General features: G+C 35.7%; 2 protein-coding genes across 2 annotated transcripts in view; one reads left to right on the forward strand and one right to left on the reverse strand.

Annotated features, from left to right (window-relative positions):
- The window catches only part of ImpL2 (Ecdysone-inducible gene L2), a 77,486-nt gene extending 68,354 nt beyond the window's left edge, over positions 1–9,132 (forward strand). The window contains exons 2-8 of the mRNA XM_071593831.1: positions 2,008–2,155; positions 4,664–4,706; positions 5,046–5,209; positions 6,420–6,699; positions 7,667–7,884; positions 8,503–8,625; positions 8,864–9,132. Of these exons, the coding sequence (XP_071449932.1) occupies positions 2,033–2,155; positions 4,664–4,706; positions 5,046–5,209; positions 6,420–6,699; positions 7,667–7,884; positions 8,503–8,625; positions 8,864–8,878 (966 nt within the window). The 5' untranslated portion in view covers positions 2,008–2,032 and the 3' untranslated portion in view covers positions 8,879–9,132. The remainder of the gene's footprint in view (positions 1–2,007; positions 2,156–4,663; positions 4,707–5,045; positions 5,210–6,419; positions 6,700–7,666; positions 7,885–8,502; positions 8,626–8,863) is intronic.
- A 3,675-nt stretch (positions 9,133–12,807) lies between these two features.
- On the reverse strand, positions 12,808–18,088 carry Coa7 (Cytochrome c oxidase assembly factor 7). The gene is made up of 4 exons (XM_071593668.1): positions 17,792–18,088; positions 17,488–17,683; positions 14,338–14,456; positions 12,808–13,309 (listed from the first exon to the last, which is right to left on the reverse strand). Exons 1-4 carry the CDS (start codon positions 17,889–17,891, stop codon positions 12,990–12,992), a joined length of 735 nt encoding a protein of 244 aa, XP_071449769.1. The 5' UTR covers positions 17,892–18,088; the 3' UTR covers positions 12,808–12,989.

An 18,088-nucleotide genomic window follows, 5' to 3' on the forward strand; every position in this document is an offset into this window, starting at 1 on the left:
CAAAGCTTCCGGATCATTTTATTGGGAACTATATGTGCTTAATGTTGAAACCAAACTCATTTTCATGGATTTTGCGGGAGAAATGGGGGTGGGGCAAACAACATTGATTTCTGCGGATATGTAATCGAGGTAATTCAAAACCGCCACTGTAATCAACCCGGCGGATTGTTTGATATGTAGGGGATAGAGTTCATCCCGCATGTAAGTTCTAGCGCCTATGCCTTAAGATTAGTGGGCGATTGGTGGGCCGCTGGCCCAGGGAGAAATATGTCGTAATCCCTGGGTGTGTGAGTGCTTGAGTCTAGCAAGGATCGACGCTATTTAGTACACCCAAGCTAGAGAGTGCGTGATTAATTTGCAATTATTTTATTACGTGTGATTGGTGGGGCCACTGGCGCAGGGAGAAATCTCTCGCAAGTCGTCTCGGTGAGTGCTTGATAAGGGCGAGGGTCAATGCTATCTAGTACACCTTAGCCAGAGCGTTTTGGCCATCGTATTTTGGATAGATCGTTCGTTCTGTTCTAACCCCCTATATCATTTTAGTTTCATTTATTTTTATTTATTTATTTTACTACTCTAATTTCCCTCACCATAGCCTTTTACCACTATTTAGAGTACGTCCGGGGTTGATTCTTCCCATAATATTCATACAGCCGTAGTTACCTTTCCTTTCAATTTCAACACTAGGCTAGTTTCAAAACTCGAGACTGAAAAAATGCGTTTCTATTTTCGTGAATTATAGGAGGAAACTCTTGAGGAAACGTAGTGTAATGATTTTTGTATACATCTATCCTATGCCAATAATGGGAATTAAACGGGGAAAAAGTGAAAATACGCTTGCTTCCGTGCTTTTTCACTTTCACTTGAAAGTGAAAAAGCACGGAATTTGTGCTAATGCGAAGGCATGTTCCATGTGCTTGTTTATTGTAAAAATTTATAAATTTTAAAACTGAAAATGTTCATCACAATTGCTCGTTCTTTACATTTGATCATACAGTTATCCTAAAACCCAATGATGAATATTTCTAAATTCACCAATGATTCTCCAAAACCAAATATTAAGCTGGTCGCAATATTTTTGAACAAAGATCTCCCCCACCTTACCTAACTGACTTCTCCCTCTCTTAGTATCATCTAGCTCCCATGTCAGCCTTTAAATTTTTCCCTATTCCTGGCCCTTCTCCTACCCAATCCTCTTTTCCTGTATTCTCCTCTCATACTGATTTCTGTACTTTTCTGGTCCTATTTAGCTTCCTCCCCTGTGAATTAGAACACAAGTTGCCCTGTGCACTAGGGATTGCTGACATCCTTAAAAGTGACAATATTCACAGCTGTTAGATTCATGGGTATCTTTTTTGAAGTAGACATGGCTACAAAACACATACACACAGACAAAATAGAAAATTAATCCACAATTGGGAAGGAGGTAGAGAAATATTCACTCTGAACTTGATGGTTCCTTTTCTACCTTTTCCTGTTTCTTCAGGCTATTTTGGGTGGTCTGAAACAGTCCTTCCAAAGGCCCACTACCAGCCTTCAAACTCAAGTTTCCCATCGTCAGTCAAACTTAGGCTGTTTGTATTCAAAACCCTAAAATATAATACTTAAGTGTGAAATCTATATTCTTCATGAAATGCGAGTTTGTTTTTACAAGGAATTGTACTTTTTTAACATTTATGAGAATGTGACTTGGCTTATAATATGGAAATAAAGGAGGGTGGTCTTGAATATGGTATCAATAGGAGAGCAAGGAATTTGTCACTGGCAGAAATGATGATGAATCAATCTCTGAATGGCCTTCTTATGTCCTTTCTTGTTGAGAGAATTTGTTATATTTTGTGAATAAATAACATCCTTCTACAATATTCACAAAAGTAACTCATATTTTTGCAAACTTTTGGTGAACTGGATTTGCGTATAAATTAAATTAACCGTCCTCCAGACTTATTATATGTGCTGAACAATTCGTGATGTAAAATTCTAAGAAAACATTCTCTTTCTTTTCAGTCAGGAATTACATCAGTTTCCAAAAATGACACATCCATTAACCTTCCAAAGAAAAGCCATGGATATTGTTCTGGCTTTCATGATGATAACATCATTTCCATGGATTGCAATGGGTGGCAGAAACCACAGGACACAGCAGTATGAACAGGTATGAAAGTGCATACATGTCATTACTTCACATAATTTCTATTTTTACAGGACATTACAATGCACCTAGCTGTGGATAGAGGGTATTTAGTTGATGTATGGGATTTCTGGTATTTTTATTATTTTTTAACAAATTTTTAAGACATCCTTGAAAGTGATTTTCACAGTGAGGAGAGCATAGTGCTTCAGTGATTTTGTGTAGTGATTGCTTTTATGTCCAAGGTGATTTCCCAGCTGCATTGTGCGGATGAAATCAGAAGAGTAGCTTAAAGTTAATTTTTCAACCTGAAAATTTTCTGACTGGAGTTGCCACTCAAAAATGAGTTCTGAAATGAATTTGGTTTAAGCTTTGAACAGAATCTCCGACAATAATATTAATATCAATCAGTAGCCAAATAAATATACATCAGAATAGATAGATGATAGCCACTTGGACCATTTTAACTGTAATTTGGTTTCAGCTTCCCTGCAAAGTCATGTCCAAATTAATCTTTCTCAATTAGTGCATAAATCCTGCAATAGAAATTCTACTATCTTTCTGACTTTTGCTTTGCCATAAAATATTGAAGCAAAAGAAAAAGCATTCCTTGTCCTGAAGCGCTTTAGTTTGTGAATTCAGATCGAGAAATACTCGGCTCATGAAATTATTCTTGTACTTTATGTTTTTGGGGTGTACACTATGTTTTAGTCTGGGCACACTAAAGAGATTAGCTTACCAACAATAAAAGTACACATCTCAAATACTATCTCCATGATTGAAGACATAGATAGCTATGCCAACAGGAACATTGACCTGACCTTAGCTATCTTAACAACTTACCAAACTCAGGAATATAAAAATAATAATTACATATTTCTTTCTTCAGTAAGGGTATAACAATGTTACATAAATATTATATTTAAGGGGGCATGAAAAGATCTAATCAGCAACCCTAAAATTCTGGCTACCCATTGAATTTCTGGTAATACCTATGGAACATTTTTGAAAAAGTTATTCTTCTACGTTAAAACTTTGCATAGATATTTTGAATGTCCAAATGTAATATTGCACGAATATGAACTAGATATTACTTCATTTTGAAATATTATAATCAATGTAAACAAATCAGAAGTTATTTGGTTTTCGAGAAAGAGGAAAGCTAAGTTATATATTAAAATAGGAGTTCATTAACTAGATGAAGTGGAACCATTGGCCTATCTCGGCAATGTTTTGGACCAAAATAGTCAACGTAGCAGAGACATAAGAAAAAGGGGGGAAGGAGGGAATTGATGAGCATAAATTGTGTATTGAGTAAGGAAGTCAATAAAAGATTTGTTAAAACTTTGATATGGAGCATGGTTTTGTATGGGGCAGAAATATGATTGTTGAAGAAAGATTTTACGTTGGAGGCTTTGAAATGTTGGTGTGGAGAAAGATGGAAAAGATGAAATGGACAAAAAGGAAACAAAAAAGTGCTATTCAAAGTAGGGGAGGATAGCAGATTTTAGGGAGGAATCCAAATGAGGCAGGAAAGTTAGTTGCAGTGTTTTGATTAGCAATGGGATGTTGAAGACTGTGATTTAGGGTAAAATATTAAACAAGCAAGGAAGGGGTAGGGACAGGCTGGGCACATTTTGGTAGAAAAGTATGGAAGGAAGCAAGATTTGAAAAGGGGACTATTGCAGTATCTGGTTGTGATTCGTTAGGAGAGGCAAGTAAATATATCTTGTTACCATTTTACAGTCTACATCCACCAAAACCTACCCCAAATGAATGTATATTAATAATATAATGAGCATGGCATGTTCCTTTTATATAAAAACCCTCTAACTATGCAGATCACATTTTGGAAAAAAATATACTTTCATAGCAGGGACTGAAAAATTATTTAAATAATTTTTGGAGTGACTGACTACACTGCAAATATCACCTAAATTAAAGCATAAGAAAATGTTTGCCTCAGAGTATTTATTTATTCAGGGAAAAATGGCCGAATTACTTTTTAAAATCACAAGTGGAGGATTTCACTGCTCCCACAATCACACAATAAACATAAAAAAGAAAAGACATTCACTTTTTTAGAATTTTCAATATTTCCCATCATCTTCATCACTGCAAGGAGTAAAACTACTGAGCTGAATAAGGAAGGAGAAGACGAGAGGTTATGTTTCCAATTTACAGAATTAAACATGTCTTTTGAACTTTTTTTAAACCTTAGTTTTAGATAATTTACGTATGCATTATATTCGATACCTCATGTAAAGGACATGATAGAATTTATATGGGTCAGGGAAATGATGGGGAGGTGTTTAAATCATAATGTCTACACTTTAAACAATTTTTGCTAATGTATATTTTTAGTGAGAAAATTCGGTTAAATTAATGCTTTTTGGTGACATCTAAAAGAAACAAAAATGTTTATGGAATAAAAATATCATGGTGAAAAGGGTTGCTTTAAAAATTGTTATTAATGTTGATTGTAATATTTTTGCCTGAATTTTAATATTCACTTTGTTTATTTCCAAACAGAATTCCATCAATTCAATATCCAAGACTGAGGGTGGCAATGCTGGTAAGTTTCTCCTCAAGTACCTATGTTTCAAGAATATAAATCTATTTTCAAATCAAAATAAGTACCTACCAACTAAACTTTGAATGGATTAAAAAACAACACAGTGTGAGAATGTATGTCATGGCATGGTAAATCATCAATTGAATCATTCATTGTAATTATTGTATAATGAAATTGCTAAATGTCGTTGATAGTAGACATACTATTAGATATAATCTTAAGTGAAATTTTCTTGATATGAATAAAATGGTAAAAAATATCTTTCTTATGTAAACAAAAAATAATGATTGGCCCGAAATACTGTAGAGCTCAAATGCTACACTAATGAATTTTTCCCAGAAAATTTAGAAGTATCCTCAGATTGGGTCAAGATTTCATCACAACACCCGCACTCAATGGTAGCAAATGCTGGAGAAGCATTGATGTTGGAGTGTGAAGTGTTGGGTAGTCCTCCACCTGATGTGAAATGGCTCAAGGATGGAAAAATATATTATCCTTCAGAGGTGAGTACTTTGATTTACAAACCATGAATTAATTTTACCAGGAAATCCAAGGATTGGAAAAAAATCTGAATTGATTTCTATTCTTAATCAAATTAAAAATTAAAGAAATTTTGACAGGAGTTGTTTTTCTATATCAGTACTTAGTTTCTCCATTACTCAGATATTATTTAGTGAGAATATGTTTTATTTTTTATTATACCTTTTTTAATCTTACAATGAAGAACTTTTTCTTCCGAGGAATTTTCTTCGAGAGTCCATAAGTGAATTTCATAGTTTAAAAGATTCACTCATTAGGCTAGCCACCTATTGTGAGTATCCCTGTGTATGTGTGTTTATGATTTAATCATGAGAATGTTTTGCTGATTCTTAAGGTGGGTCCTACTGAACAGAAAATTTCCCCATGGATTTGACTTATCAGACTGCCACCTATTGTAGACACTGTTTGGGTATTTGTAGAATACATTCCAAATTTCTTGTGTGTGCACAAGATATATTCACAAATTTAACAAAAATTGAGATTTTAAAAGTTATTTTTTAATTCTATCCACTGGAGATGGATGCTCCAACTCTCTCGGAATGATAGAACATTTGAGACATATCAGCCACACAGCAGATGAGGAGATGGTTTCCCTCACAAGAGGGGAGGTCCAAAAGTTCATTATGTTATAATTAAGTGGAGGAAAGATTTGCATAAGCACACATCTTCCTGCATCTGTTGTAGTCCATGGGAGTGATAGGGTAAATGTAACAAAAAATGCACATGAGCCCCTACCACATGAAATTTCTAACCATTCAACTGCTTATTGAGTGGCATGCCATAAAATTATCTGGTATTAGTTTATTACATGAAGTGAATATAGTATGCTTTCTTAATGACAAGTAATGCAGAACACTAAGGTATTTTGTTTTACCCTTGACCGATTTTCTTCAAATATAAATCATAAATTTTATAAACAATTCATAGAAAAATACCAAGCAATACTTCAATTTAATCTTAAAAGGTTGAATACTGAGAAAGTGGATAAAATATGAAGAAAATGACTCATTCATCAATTATAAAACTTCAAATGAAACATTTTAATATGGTTTACTTTCTGATTTGTAGTTGCATTTACTACACCAAAGCTACAATGCATGTTGACATCCCCAGGGATATTCATGATGCAAATTCAATTTTCTAATGAATTCTAATGAAAAACTCATTTCACAGCAACAAGAAATTGGAAATTATGCCATGCAAGAATTGTTCGATGGCAATGATGTAGATGGGAACAACTTGCCAGGAGAGGCTGACGTTCTACGGCGTATTACAGGAGGTTTAGTCAAAGTGATTTCTCGCCTTCACATACCCTGTATCACACCCAGACATCAGGGTGTGTACACTTGCCTGGCCAAAATACCACCTTCATCAGCAACCGCAAGCAGCCAGGATGACCAGTACACTAAATTTCCTCAGACAGCACTCACATCAACAATAGTGCATGTTCAAGGTAAAACTATATGAAATGAGTACCTGTTTCTGTTAATGGTTTTCATATTTAAGGTTTAACCAGAAGTATAATGAGGAAAATTGTCATACGAAAGGAAGAGCATTGATTGATATAGGGTAACCCAAAAAAATTTGAAAGTTTGATTTTGTGGTTTTATTTAATTCATCAATTCCAAATAATAGAAGTATCAAAAGCATTCCCTACTTTAAAATAATGAAGGGTGGTCCAGGTGATAGCTGATAAGACATCTCCTATTGCCTGAGTTTGTTAAGTGCATTCTTATTTGACAACAGTGCATGGAAGACCATGAATTAGCACTAAATATGAGTCATTAGTTCAGTTTGGGTCATTATGTAAACTTAGTGATGTAAGTTCAATAGTTATCTAAAGAATTGTATCTTGAAGTAATTTAGTTTGCTAAGCCAAGGAGAGGATACACGGATCATAAAGTGGACCAAAGGAGATTCAATACCAAAGGAGAAAGAACCAATGTTATTTTTTATCCTAAGGCAAAAGGTGACTGAAAATTTCAAAGCATTGGTGTGATGCTAAATCTTCATCAATAAAGGATACTCCATACTGTGAATTATTTGGTAGAATAAAGTGCATTGGTTGCATGTGATAAAGTTATTGAGTGCATTGATTAAAGTGTATTAATATTGCATATGTAGTTTTTTTTGGAGTAATGGAATTTCAAGATAAATGGGTTATAAATTCACTCTCAGACCATTCCTTCATTTAACGTAAAGTTCAAGTGTTAAAATTCCTTCCTCACTACATTCAAAACTTTAAATATTCATGAGAACATATTAAAATTTTCAAAATCACAACTCAGTATAGGAAACTATATAATTTAGTGCAGTCAACTGTAAAGAGAATTTTATTTCAAATAGTAAACTCTCACTTCCTTTGCTAAAAAAAACCCTAAAATGAAGTTGAATGCCTTCCTCAATTATATTTTCAACAGAATTAAGGAGGACAAAGGTTTGCCCAAGCCCTTCGCAAGGAAGACTCCAGAGGGAAGGTGCCTGGGTTCAAGAATGGCTGCCGGTGGTGATGCAAACCATAGGCAAGGGTGTGGTTCTTCACTGCAGAGCAGAGGGAAGCCCCAAGCCAACAATCAGCTGGTTGGACACGACAGGAAAAATTATACCCAGTGGAGATTCCACCAATTCAAGATACAAGGTATGAGCAGAAGCATGTTCAAGACATACAGGTATTTCACCACCACAGTAAATGTGGAAATGCAATGAAACCATCTGGAATGCTAGACCATCCATCCATTTCATATACCATTGGAAAAAAATGACTCCAATTTAGCATCATGAAAAGCAGAAATTATTTAAGTGCATAAGAACTATAAGTGTGGACAAAATTGGACTATTTTGACTTGGGGACCATTTTGAAATAAAAAATAATGTCCCATATAATGAAGTTTGTGGCCGAGCATATCATAAAATTTTCCCATTTTATTGAATCTATGTTAACATTAACTTAAGTTTATAGTGGGTCACGGTAGTCTAGAGGTAGAGCATTGGACTACTGACTTGAGGGCCTGGGTTCGAGTCCTGGGCAAGTCTCTCCAGGTACCCTCAGCTCCACACAAGCTTCCCAGGAAACCATAAACTGCACAGGAAAGGAACTGGCCCCCCTATCCTGATGTGTGAATTTCACATGCCGTTGGGCTTAGTACTGAGTGAACTCTACCATCACCTACCAAACCAATATTTGGGTTGAGTACTGTGTTTATGGTTTAAGTTTATAATAAGTAATTATGACAGTATGATACATTTTTTACAATAGGTGCTGGCCACTGGAGAATTGTTCATCAGGGAATTGGTATGGGAAGACATGGGTGGTTACACCTGCCTGGTTCAAAACTCCATCGGCAAGGCTTCAGAAACAACATTCCTTTACCCAGTCCGAGTGAGTAATTTTCACTTGAAACACATACCATATTAATTGACGTTAGCATGCTGATCAGAATGAATATGTAAAATTGTTATAGATGTGCTACCATGCTTTAGTATTCATTTTGACATTTCCCATGACAGTGTGATGGTCATCAGAGATATTCATTCTAATTACACTGACTTGCCTAATTCTTACACTCTCTCTCTCATAAAGATTCCTTCTTTTCATATGACTCGCATGGAATGTGAAGAATGAAGACAGTTAGCAAGAGAAAACAACTGAATATCACCATGAAAGGATAAGTGAATTGGCAACAGTCTTCAGATGTGCAGCATTTTCATCGTACTAGTCAACATGCACAAAATGAAGTAGTGAAAGAAGGAAATTAATGTCTATAATTTATAAACTTACTAACATTCTAAACTGAAGTCACCAATCAGAAAGGAGGATATCATTTCCTATTTATTAATCAATTGAAATTCCCAACAAAAAAATCCAGTGATGAATTGAAACAAATATGTAAACATAATCCAAATAAATGTTTGGTGGTCGCTCTATGAAATTGATTTACTTTACTATACTTCAAAACATTCAAACCAAGATTGGTTGGGCCTTTGGTCTGAGAGTTTCATTTCTTAACCTATACCCTAATATTTTATGAAATTTTCCTTATAAAAGGTAAAGCGCCGGATGAAATTACAGGATTCACTAAGAAATTGGTGATTTCTAAAGTTATGGAAACTGAAGTATTGATGAACTTAATTAGGTTAACTGTGATGATGATAGCACTTAACCTCAGTGCATTAAAACTAAGATAAAAAATACATCGCTACACCTTTTTGTGGGAGAAAATCACACATCTACAAGGTTTCTAAAGTATAGGAAAAGTTTTGCAAACATAGATTAATTTCAGATATTGCTACAATGCCTCAAAATTCTTCATCCCTTGAGCGTCGACACACTTCTGCAAGGAGCTTTTTCATGACTCAAAGTCTCCCTGGTCGGTGGATTCTGGAAGGTCCCTAAGGGTATGCGTGCAAGCTTCTTTGATGCCTTTGTATTGAAGGTCAGACCACTGAACCCAAATGCCCTAACACCGAGCCTTTGCTTTATGATGTAGTCACATCACGAAAAAATTGTTCCTGATACATTTTATACAAATCTATTACATTAAACTTCATTTATGACATCATATAGTCAATTCAAAATACTCGATAAAGTTACTTTTTGGACGGTCTCATAACAAATGCAAAATAGTTATGAGGGACATTGTAAATGCATATAATATCTTAAAATATCCACACCAATTTGTAGGTTGATTTATTTACTAAATAATCCAAAAACAAGACCCCAAACTTCAAAAGAATAAGAATTTAAAATGAGTTAAATTAAAACTGAATCTAGCCAGGACACCTATGCATTTATTTATTGGTGTATTATTAATGGTTAGCTGGGAAAGGTTAAGCTTTCCCTCTCATACCAGAAGCCACCCAGCAATCAGACATGGCTTTGTTTTTGGGGACAACATACCATGTTATAGATTCAATTTCTGAATAATTATTTTTAAATTATAAAGAAAAGACGGTAACAATTTTCCACTGAATAATCTATTACCTAGAGGAAAATTGTTACTATATTTTCTTTACAATGTTCAAATTCCACCACATCACGCCTGAAACTACTCAATTTATTTTTAAATGGCCTTATGAGGCCATGTGAGGCATACATCCATTAAATTCTTGATTCGTAACTGAGCAAGCATTAATATCTCACGATTCCAAAGCCAACAGAGCTAAATCAGAGAAATACTGCACACCTTATGGTTGCATTGATAACCTTACTCTGAGTTGAGTGAGGAATATTAGCAGGAGATCTGCGAGTATGCTGGGTAGACCAAGACCTGGAATACCACTTCATTGAGATCGAGGTACTATGAAAAGCTAATGAAAAAACACAAAACAAAATTATAACACAGTGGGTATTTGTGCCCAATACCACAAAGAGAATGATCTTAAAGTATCGGTAAATAAAAATGTCTAGTTTTTAACAAATCCGAAATAATTGCAATAGATTATGGACATATGAAGACATTGACAAGAAGGACAGAAGTTGAACAAATGCCGAGGCATCTTACAATACTTTTCCCAAACCAAGAACTTAATTTCTACCTGTAGCTTGAGACAGATCTCATAGATTTGGAAATCAAAGAAACCTAAGGATATTAAGGCTAAGAATCAACTGAGTGGAAACAAAGAGCAAGGTTATTTGTTAACAACATTTTCTTTAATTTGGCTCCATTCTCCCTTACCACAGAAGTAAGAGGAGACTTTATGACTTTCACAAGACCAACTGCAGGACACAAGGATGCAGAGCATGGAAGATTGCATCTCTCTTTCTTCACCCCCTTTTCAATTGTACTCTGAAAGGGCCCTTTATGCATGGGGTCAGACCACAGCACATGGCTACTTGGATGAAATGGCCCCATTGGCATTGAAGTGGGAGAGGGGAAAGGATCTCTTTCCTCGGAGCGGGGGCGTCAAAAGGAAGGTATGTGAGAGGGAACATGCACCATTTGGGGCAGAAGATTGAGAAAAGGGTAGTCTTCAACGGTAATATAAATTTCTGTCACCAACTGATGGCGCACTCAACTGAAAGCCATCAAGGCCACTTATTGAAGATGAAATTTAGGGTGTGTATGAGAGCACCAGCCAGGAAATTCAAGTCACTTCAGGGTTTGAAACAAAACCAGAGGTGGAGGGGTGGAGTAGTAAAAGTTTTAGGGGATGCAACTCCTAGCTAAGTTCAGGGATGGATCTACGGTCAGCTAGGGATGAATTGGCACAGAGGAAGGGTGGAGAGAAACCTGGAATCAGCATTTGCCCAATCTTAATGAAAGGTGCCAAGAGGTCTGCAGTTTAACATCCATTTTTGGGGAGAAAACTTTGAGTGAGTTCACTGTCCGATGGATGGTACACTCAAAGTGCTCTCCACAAGGCACCTCAAGGAGGGATCGAGATTCCACTCAAACATATGTCACCTCCAGGATTCAAACCCTTAAGAGTGGAAAGCCAGTACACTAGCCTCCGCACCAACCTGATCCTCTGAAAGGATAGAGGAATGCTAAGGGTTTAAGTGTGTGAACAACAACACTGGTAATGAACTGGGGGTACAAAATTTTATGATAGGACAAAGAATTTTTTGTCCTCTGCCACCATAGGTATTCAGTACTGTCAAATAATGAATAACTTAAGGATAGGGCCGAGATTCCAAAGTTCCAATCAAGGTCCCAGCAATGCTGCTGTGGCTCTCCACAGTAAGGGAAGGTTTCCAATGATCTTAGAAACGGCATACTGCTTCACTTCAAAGCCATGATAAATACTATTCATTATATCCTTAAATCCCACACTTCATGGAAAAACAAAATAGCTAAAGCAGTAAATTTGATTCCTATCAAATCTTGATCCCTTGAATTTGTGAATAGTGTAGAGAATAAACTGTCATTTTAGGCACCCTTCTTATTTCCCCACCATTCACATGATGAAGCAAAGTTACTTCAATCCAGATACATGGTCAAACATGTTTTCCTCTATGACCTAGACCTGATTTTAGGATGACATGCAGGTATTTTATTTTACTTGGAATGCTTGGCAGGAATGTTCCCTCTTCACAGCCACTTTTGGGAGAAGACCCTAAATAAGCTTATGACTGTGAAATTTGAATGTAATTATATTAAATGGATTTAATAGTCTTAATATTCCTTAAATATAGATGAAAAAAAGAGAATAAAATTGGTGCGCTGACTAGCAAAATAGCATCCAATTCAACTGCCGTAACTACATAAAGAATTTTTAAAAGGAGTATCCCATTTCACAATCAGCTCTTTTGTGGAAAAAAGTTGAAGGAAATTATGCCATCTGTCACTTTTCAACCAATGGCTTCTCCAGTAGTCAAATTCTGACACCATGACTCCCTCCATCCTTTTTCCACTCCCTTATATTCATTCCACCTCTGACCTAGGAACTCCAACAGAACAAATAACTTCAGCAGTCATTCACCTAATAACTAGATAAGGTGTGAGGCTTCTCTTGTAACTATACAAAAATAATGCTGAAAACCAACAGGAAAATATACTGGGCCTGGAGGTAATAAATAATATAAGTGTGATATTGAAAGAAATAAAAATAAAACTCCCAATTGAAAACATCATAGAACAATTAAATATATTTTCTAAACAGTTTCAACTTTTAGAGCTAAAAAGATAAAAATAATCCAGTTTCAGTGTTTGTAGATGTCTAATGGAGCCATCAGATCTGCTCACTGAAACAAGTTGCATTTTCACTATTTTTATATGTTGCCAGATTCAATCACTAATTGAGCTATGTTCCTTTTGCATTCGGTGCATTGGGAATCCCCTCTTGGAACGTCAACTGTCTTTGTTGCTTAGTGGCTTCTTCGTGCATATCTATTGCCATCTTTTTGAAGTGTTCTGCCTTAGCTTCATCTTTGGTTACGCCCTCTCCATTTTTGTACATTATACTCAAATTAGCACAGGCTTGAGGATTTCCTAATTTACAAGCCTCCGCTGCATAATGGTGAGCTTTCTTCATGTCTTTAGGCAGATCTTCCGTTTTGGCTGGGCTTTGTACCCCAGCTAGGTACATGCCACTTATGTAGTGGCAGCTGAAGGCATTTCCACCTGTTTCCAAACACACAATCATTCATGTTAGAATTAAAATAGGACACATAACACTATCAAGAGTAACGATTCTCCTACATAATTATAGAGCAAAACACTCTTTATTTATCTAGTGAACAAGATTGGCTTTTAATGGACACAAGGGCTAAAAACTACTGTGCAGCAATGAATAATGTAACACCTGACATTCAATCAAACATTTTTCAAATCTACATTCTTTTTAACTCCCTTCATTTCATCAACCATCCCTTATCTCTTCTCTTACCCAGGCCCTGCTTACCCAACTTTCACCTCCCACCACAGTCTTCAAGATCCCACTGCCACTCAAAATCACATTATCATTGTCACAGCAATATTAGATAATCTATTGTGATCACTCCCAGACCATACTACACACCCTTGAAAAACAATGAAAATTTTTGAAATGCCACCCAATCAATCTAGCTTTTAGAGTTATCCCTATCTATACAGCTTATAAGGCTCAAATAGTTTGTACATATAGTAAAAACTAGTAATATTAAACAATTTCTAGTATGAATTTGATGGTATTCAGTTCAATTTTAAGACCTTTCTTATCCCTTTCCTTTTTCACCCTTTACCCCATCCTTTGACTTATGCCATTAGCCAACTAATCTCATTTGTACTTAGTTTTGAAAGGTAAACTGTTTACGGCTATAGGAGTTTTTCATTTATCCAAGTTTAAGAACTATGATGATTTGTGAAAAAATAAAACTTTGTAAGCTCCACTGATTTTTATTTGAAATCATGGTTCCGTCAAACATTCAACATCATCAGGTACAAAATACATGATTTTTGCTGCACATACATACACATGGATGACATGGGAGGAGAGGGCTGGGTATTTGTACATAAATATGGCAAAAATCCTTTATTTTGTAATGGAAGATGTAGACTGTTCTGCGAAAGCATTTTTTCAAATGAAAATTAGTCAAACCGACTAAGTTTAATTTTACCACAATTCATTTCTAATATATTATAATCAAACTCAAACATAATGAGACAAGTACCTGAGCAAGCTTTTTCTAGAAGTTTTAACCCTAGAGGAAAATCCCGTTCATTTTTTATTTTAGAACTTGCAGCAACGCTCATCAATCCGCCATATAAACAAGAATCTACATCTCCATATCTGAAATGGTAAAAAAACACATTCATAAATAAATAGAGAAGGATGGTATTAAGGGCATTAAGTAATGTAGGTATTGGCAATGATAAGAATTACTGCCAGACAAATAGCCAGGGTAATTTCCATCAGACTGTCCACATACCCTAATTAGTTAGAATTACTATTTAAGCTCCAATTTCCCACACAGAACCTATAGTTAATAAAAATATGGGTGAATGGTTTGACCCTCCATTAACATTTAAGAAAGCAAACACACTGATTTCACAAAGAAAGATGCATTTAAAATATAAAAGCATCATTACTACAAACTTAATTCTTCAAATATTTGTGTAGTAAATTTTACTAAACCACACATGAGCAGAGTAAATTAGAATATCCTTGTTGCCTCTCCCCCTTTATATCAAATAGTACATCATTCACTCACTGAAAACATTCAATCTGGCAATCTTAACCTGACTGTAGGAAACAGAGGTGGACACAAGAGGAGAGCCAGAGGACCAATCTTGGGAGAATAACTTTGGATTTAATGAATTTCAACATTAAATTAAACTTTCAAAAATTCTCCTGATGTCCACAAGTTACATTATAGTAATGTTGTCTAGCTGCCAAGAGTAAATACTAGTGCTCTGCTGGGCTTGTCAGTAGGGTAGTGTGTGAAAATTATAGAATACACTCGTACAATATGATTTTATGGCAAAACTTTTTACCGAGCACAACTCTGAGTAGATGTTGTAAGTACTGGTTTTATGCATGATAAATTAAAGACTTCCATATTTCATATTCAAACAAGATAATTGATATGACAAGCAGCAAGGATAAAAAACAGACCATTTTTAAGTAGGAGAATAAAACAATGAGTCGACCAAAAGAAATTTTGGGAGAAATGTGTAATTAGGAGAAGCCAGCTCTTTAATATTCTAATGAATATCACCATCCATTAAGTGCAAGAACTACTGCTGCTGAATAAAAATGGATGGAGTGGGCAAGAGGCTAAGAGATGATTCACTCTCAATGATTTGGATAAAAAGAAGCTAACCACAATACTTGAGGCATTTGATAACTTTCTGCAAAAGACCAAGACCATGGTACGTATTGGTCTCAAAAAAATACATACCTTCCATGTGTACACTCATGAAAGATATATTTTCCCAAAAAAAACAAAAAGACTAAAGAAAACATACATCAGCACTAATGAACCCAGGTGAATTGTTTGACTTTAGCAAATTGAGAGACAACCTCATCAAAGACAAATAATAACCAATCGTCTGAATAGTAAACACACTGAAAACTTGAGCAGCATATTGAGACAAAGGATAAGCAAATTGTGAGTGGAACGGTGGTAGTAAAAAATTGGAGTGGAACTGCACGCAAAGGCTATAGACCTGGGTGCTCAAACTCAATGGTTTGGGGTTGGAGGATCAACGAAAACGTTTGGGAATTGCTATTCAATGCACAGCTACCACAACTGTCCATCAATGAGACAACACTGCACAAAATCAACTACTTCTCCAAGGTACAGATCATCATGGAGTAATGCAAACAAAATTGCAAAAGAGGTTATTGAACAGTGTGACAACAGAAGTTTGACGTTCCTTGTGGGCAGCTTAGACACCTATTATTATGTAGTAGGAACCAATGGAATCAGATTGGCAATGTGAAGGGAAATAATAGGTCATGTTATATTGCCATTCACAAGCAATGCATGTACAAAATTTAACATACTGTTACTAAAGCCATTTAAACCATAAACACAGTAATCAACCCAAAAGTTGGTTTGGTAGGAGATGGTCAAGTTCACCCAGTACTAAGCCTGATGGTGTGTGAATTCCACAAATAAGGGTATGGGGGCCAGTTCCTTTCCTGTGCTGGCTATGGTTTCCCAGGAAGATCTGCCACCCGAAAAATCACAAAACTTGGGTGGAGCTGAGAGTACCCAGACGGACTTGCCCAGGAGTTGAACCCGGGCTCTCTGGTCAGTAGCCCAAAGCTACTGGACCCACTAAAGCTATTTATAGATGTGAATTTTAATTGTAAGTAACTATAGATTTCAGATTCTATAATAACTTAAATTACTAAAAATTCTGTGATAGTCAACAATTAATTCTGTATAACTTGCCAAACAGATAGATAATGATAGTATTTGGTGTGTTCTTCCAGAGATTAAGCCTTACTACGATGTTATTGGAAGAGCTGGAGAACAAAATTCATAATGATCATCTGAAGAGAATATAGGTATATCCACTAGTAATACACATCCTTCAGAAACTTTCCCAAATTGGATAAAGGCTTGGAAATGATTTGGGGTGCAGCGTTTCAGACATAGGGTCAGTGAAGGAATTTCTAAGTGACTTGTACAAGTAGCAGATGGCTACATAGCCAGGAAATAGAAAAAAACTTGAGTAGAGTAACTATCAATCGTAAATGATAGTCTAGAAGTTTGGCAAGTGACAACCATTGGATCTTAGGCTAGATATTACCGATGGCTTAATTTGAATTGTCGATTCACATATCGATGGTTTTAAAGGAAATAATGCATTAGTTTTACATGCACTTGTCCTATGTACGAGGGGAAACAAAACAAAAGAGAATTGTTCGGAGCTAGCATTGAATTTGCTGTACGAATGAAAATGTTTACCATCAATACCAATGCAATTCTGTTACTTCCCTAATATGATATATCTCAAATATATCAGCTGCTCAACCTATTAACTGATATGAAAGGTAAGATCATGACCAAATATATATTCAGAGATGTAAATCTCCGAGAGGTATTGTAATGCTGTGACTTCCCTTGGGTGCTCTTACGCTATGCTGACTTGAAATTGTAAGTTTTCACAGATTTAGAGACTTCAAAAATGTCCACCTAAGTGAGAGCACTTTTGTGAGTTTTGAACGTTACACAAAACTTATAAAGATAAATCCGTTATGATAGTTGAACCAGGGGTTTAAACAATTAGAGCCAAAATCAAGATACAGGCTATCTAAAATGTTCATAATTTGCAATTCTAACAATCGTTACAGTCAGAACACTTACTCGCATCCTCTATTATAGTAGTCGAATGCTGTTTTTTGATCTTTCGGAACTTTGCCCTTCCCAAGGTAGGAGTATGTTGCATACTTATAACAGCTCTTTGCGTACTTCTGACCATCGCAATTGGCTTTGTATACCTTTGCAGCCTTTTGATAATCCTTCTTAATGGCTTCGAGGTAATCTCCAAGGAGATGACATACTAGAAGGGAATTTAATTAGATTCACCAACAGAAAAGAAATCATCACCCCGAAATAACGGCAGTACACATCTTCAAGTAATTTATTTACATTTTATTTAAATGTTTACCGTCGATTTTTCTTTCATGGTAACATCCAAATCGGTACTCAATTCCTAAGTTATCTAGAAACTCCTTCACTTCAGCCTCGTCCTTAAAGTCAGTTGTCATCGTAGATTAGGAGGATCCACCGACAACAGCTAAACTTCCACAACTAAGAATTCCCAACAGAATAATATAAATTTTTCACGATTAATCAACGAATGGAAACAATATTAAATGAAGACTTCGCAGACGTATATTGAACATGCGATGATGAGATGACTACTTCATGTATTTCCTACATTCATGACCATTATAGGCAGTAG

Source organism: Hetaerina americana, unplaced genomic scaffold (assembly GCF_022747635.1).
Source record: "Hetaerina americana unplaced genomic scaffold, ioHetAmer1.1.p SCAF_6, whole genome shotgun sequence".
Lineage (NCBI taxonomy): Eukaryota > Metazoa > Arthropoda > Insecta > Odonata > Calopterygidae > Hetaerina > Hetaerina americana.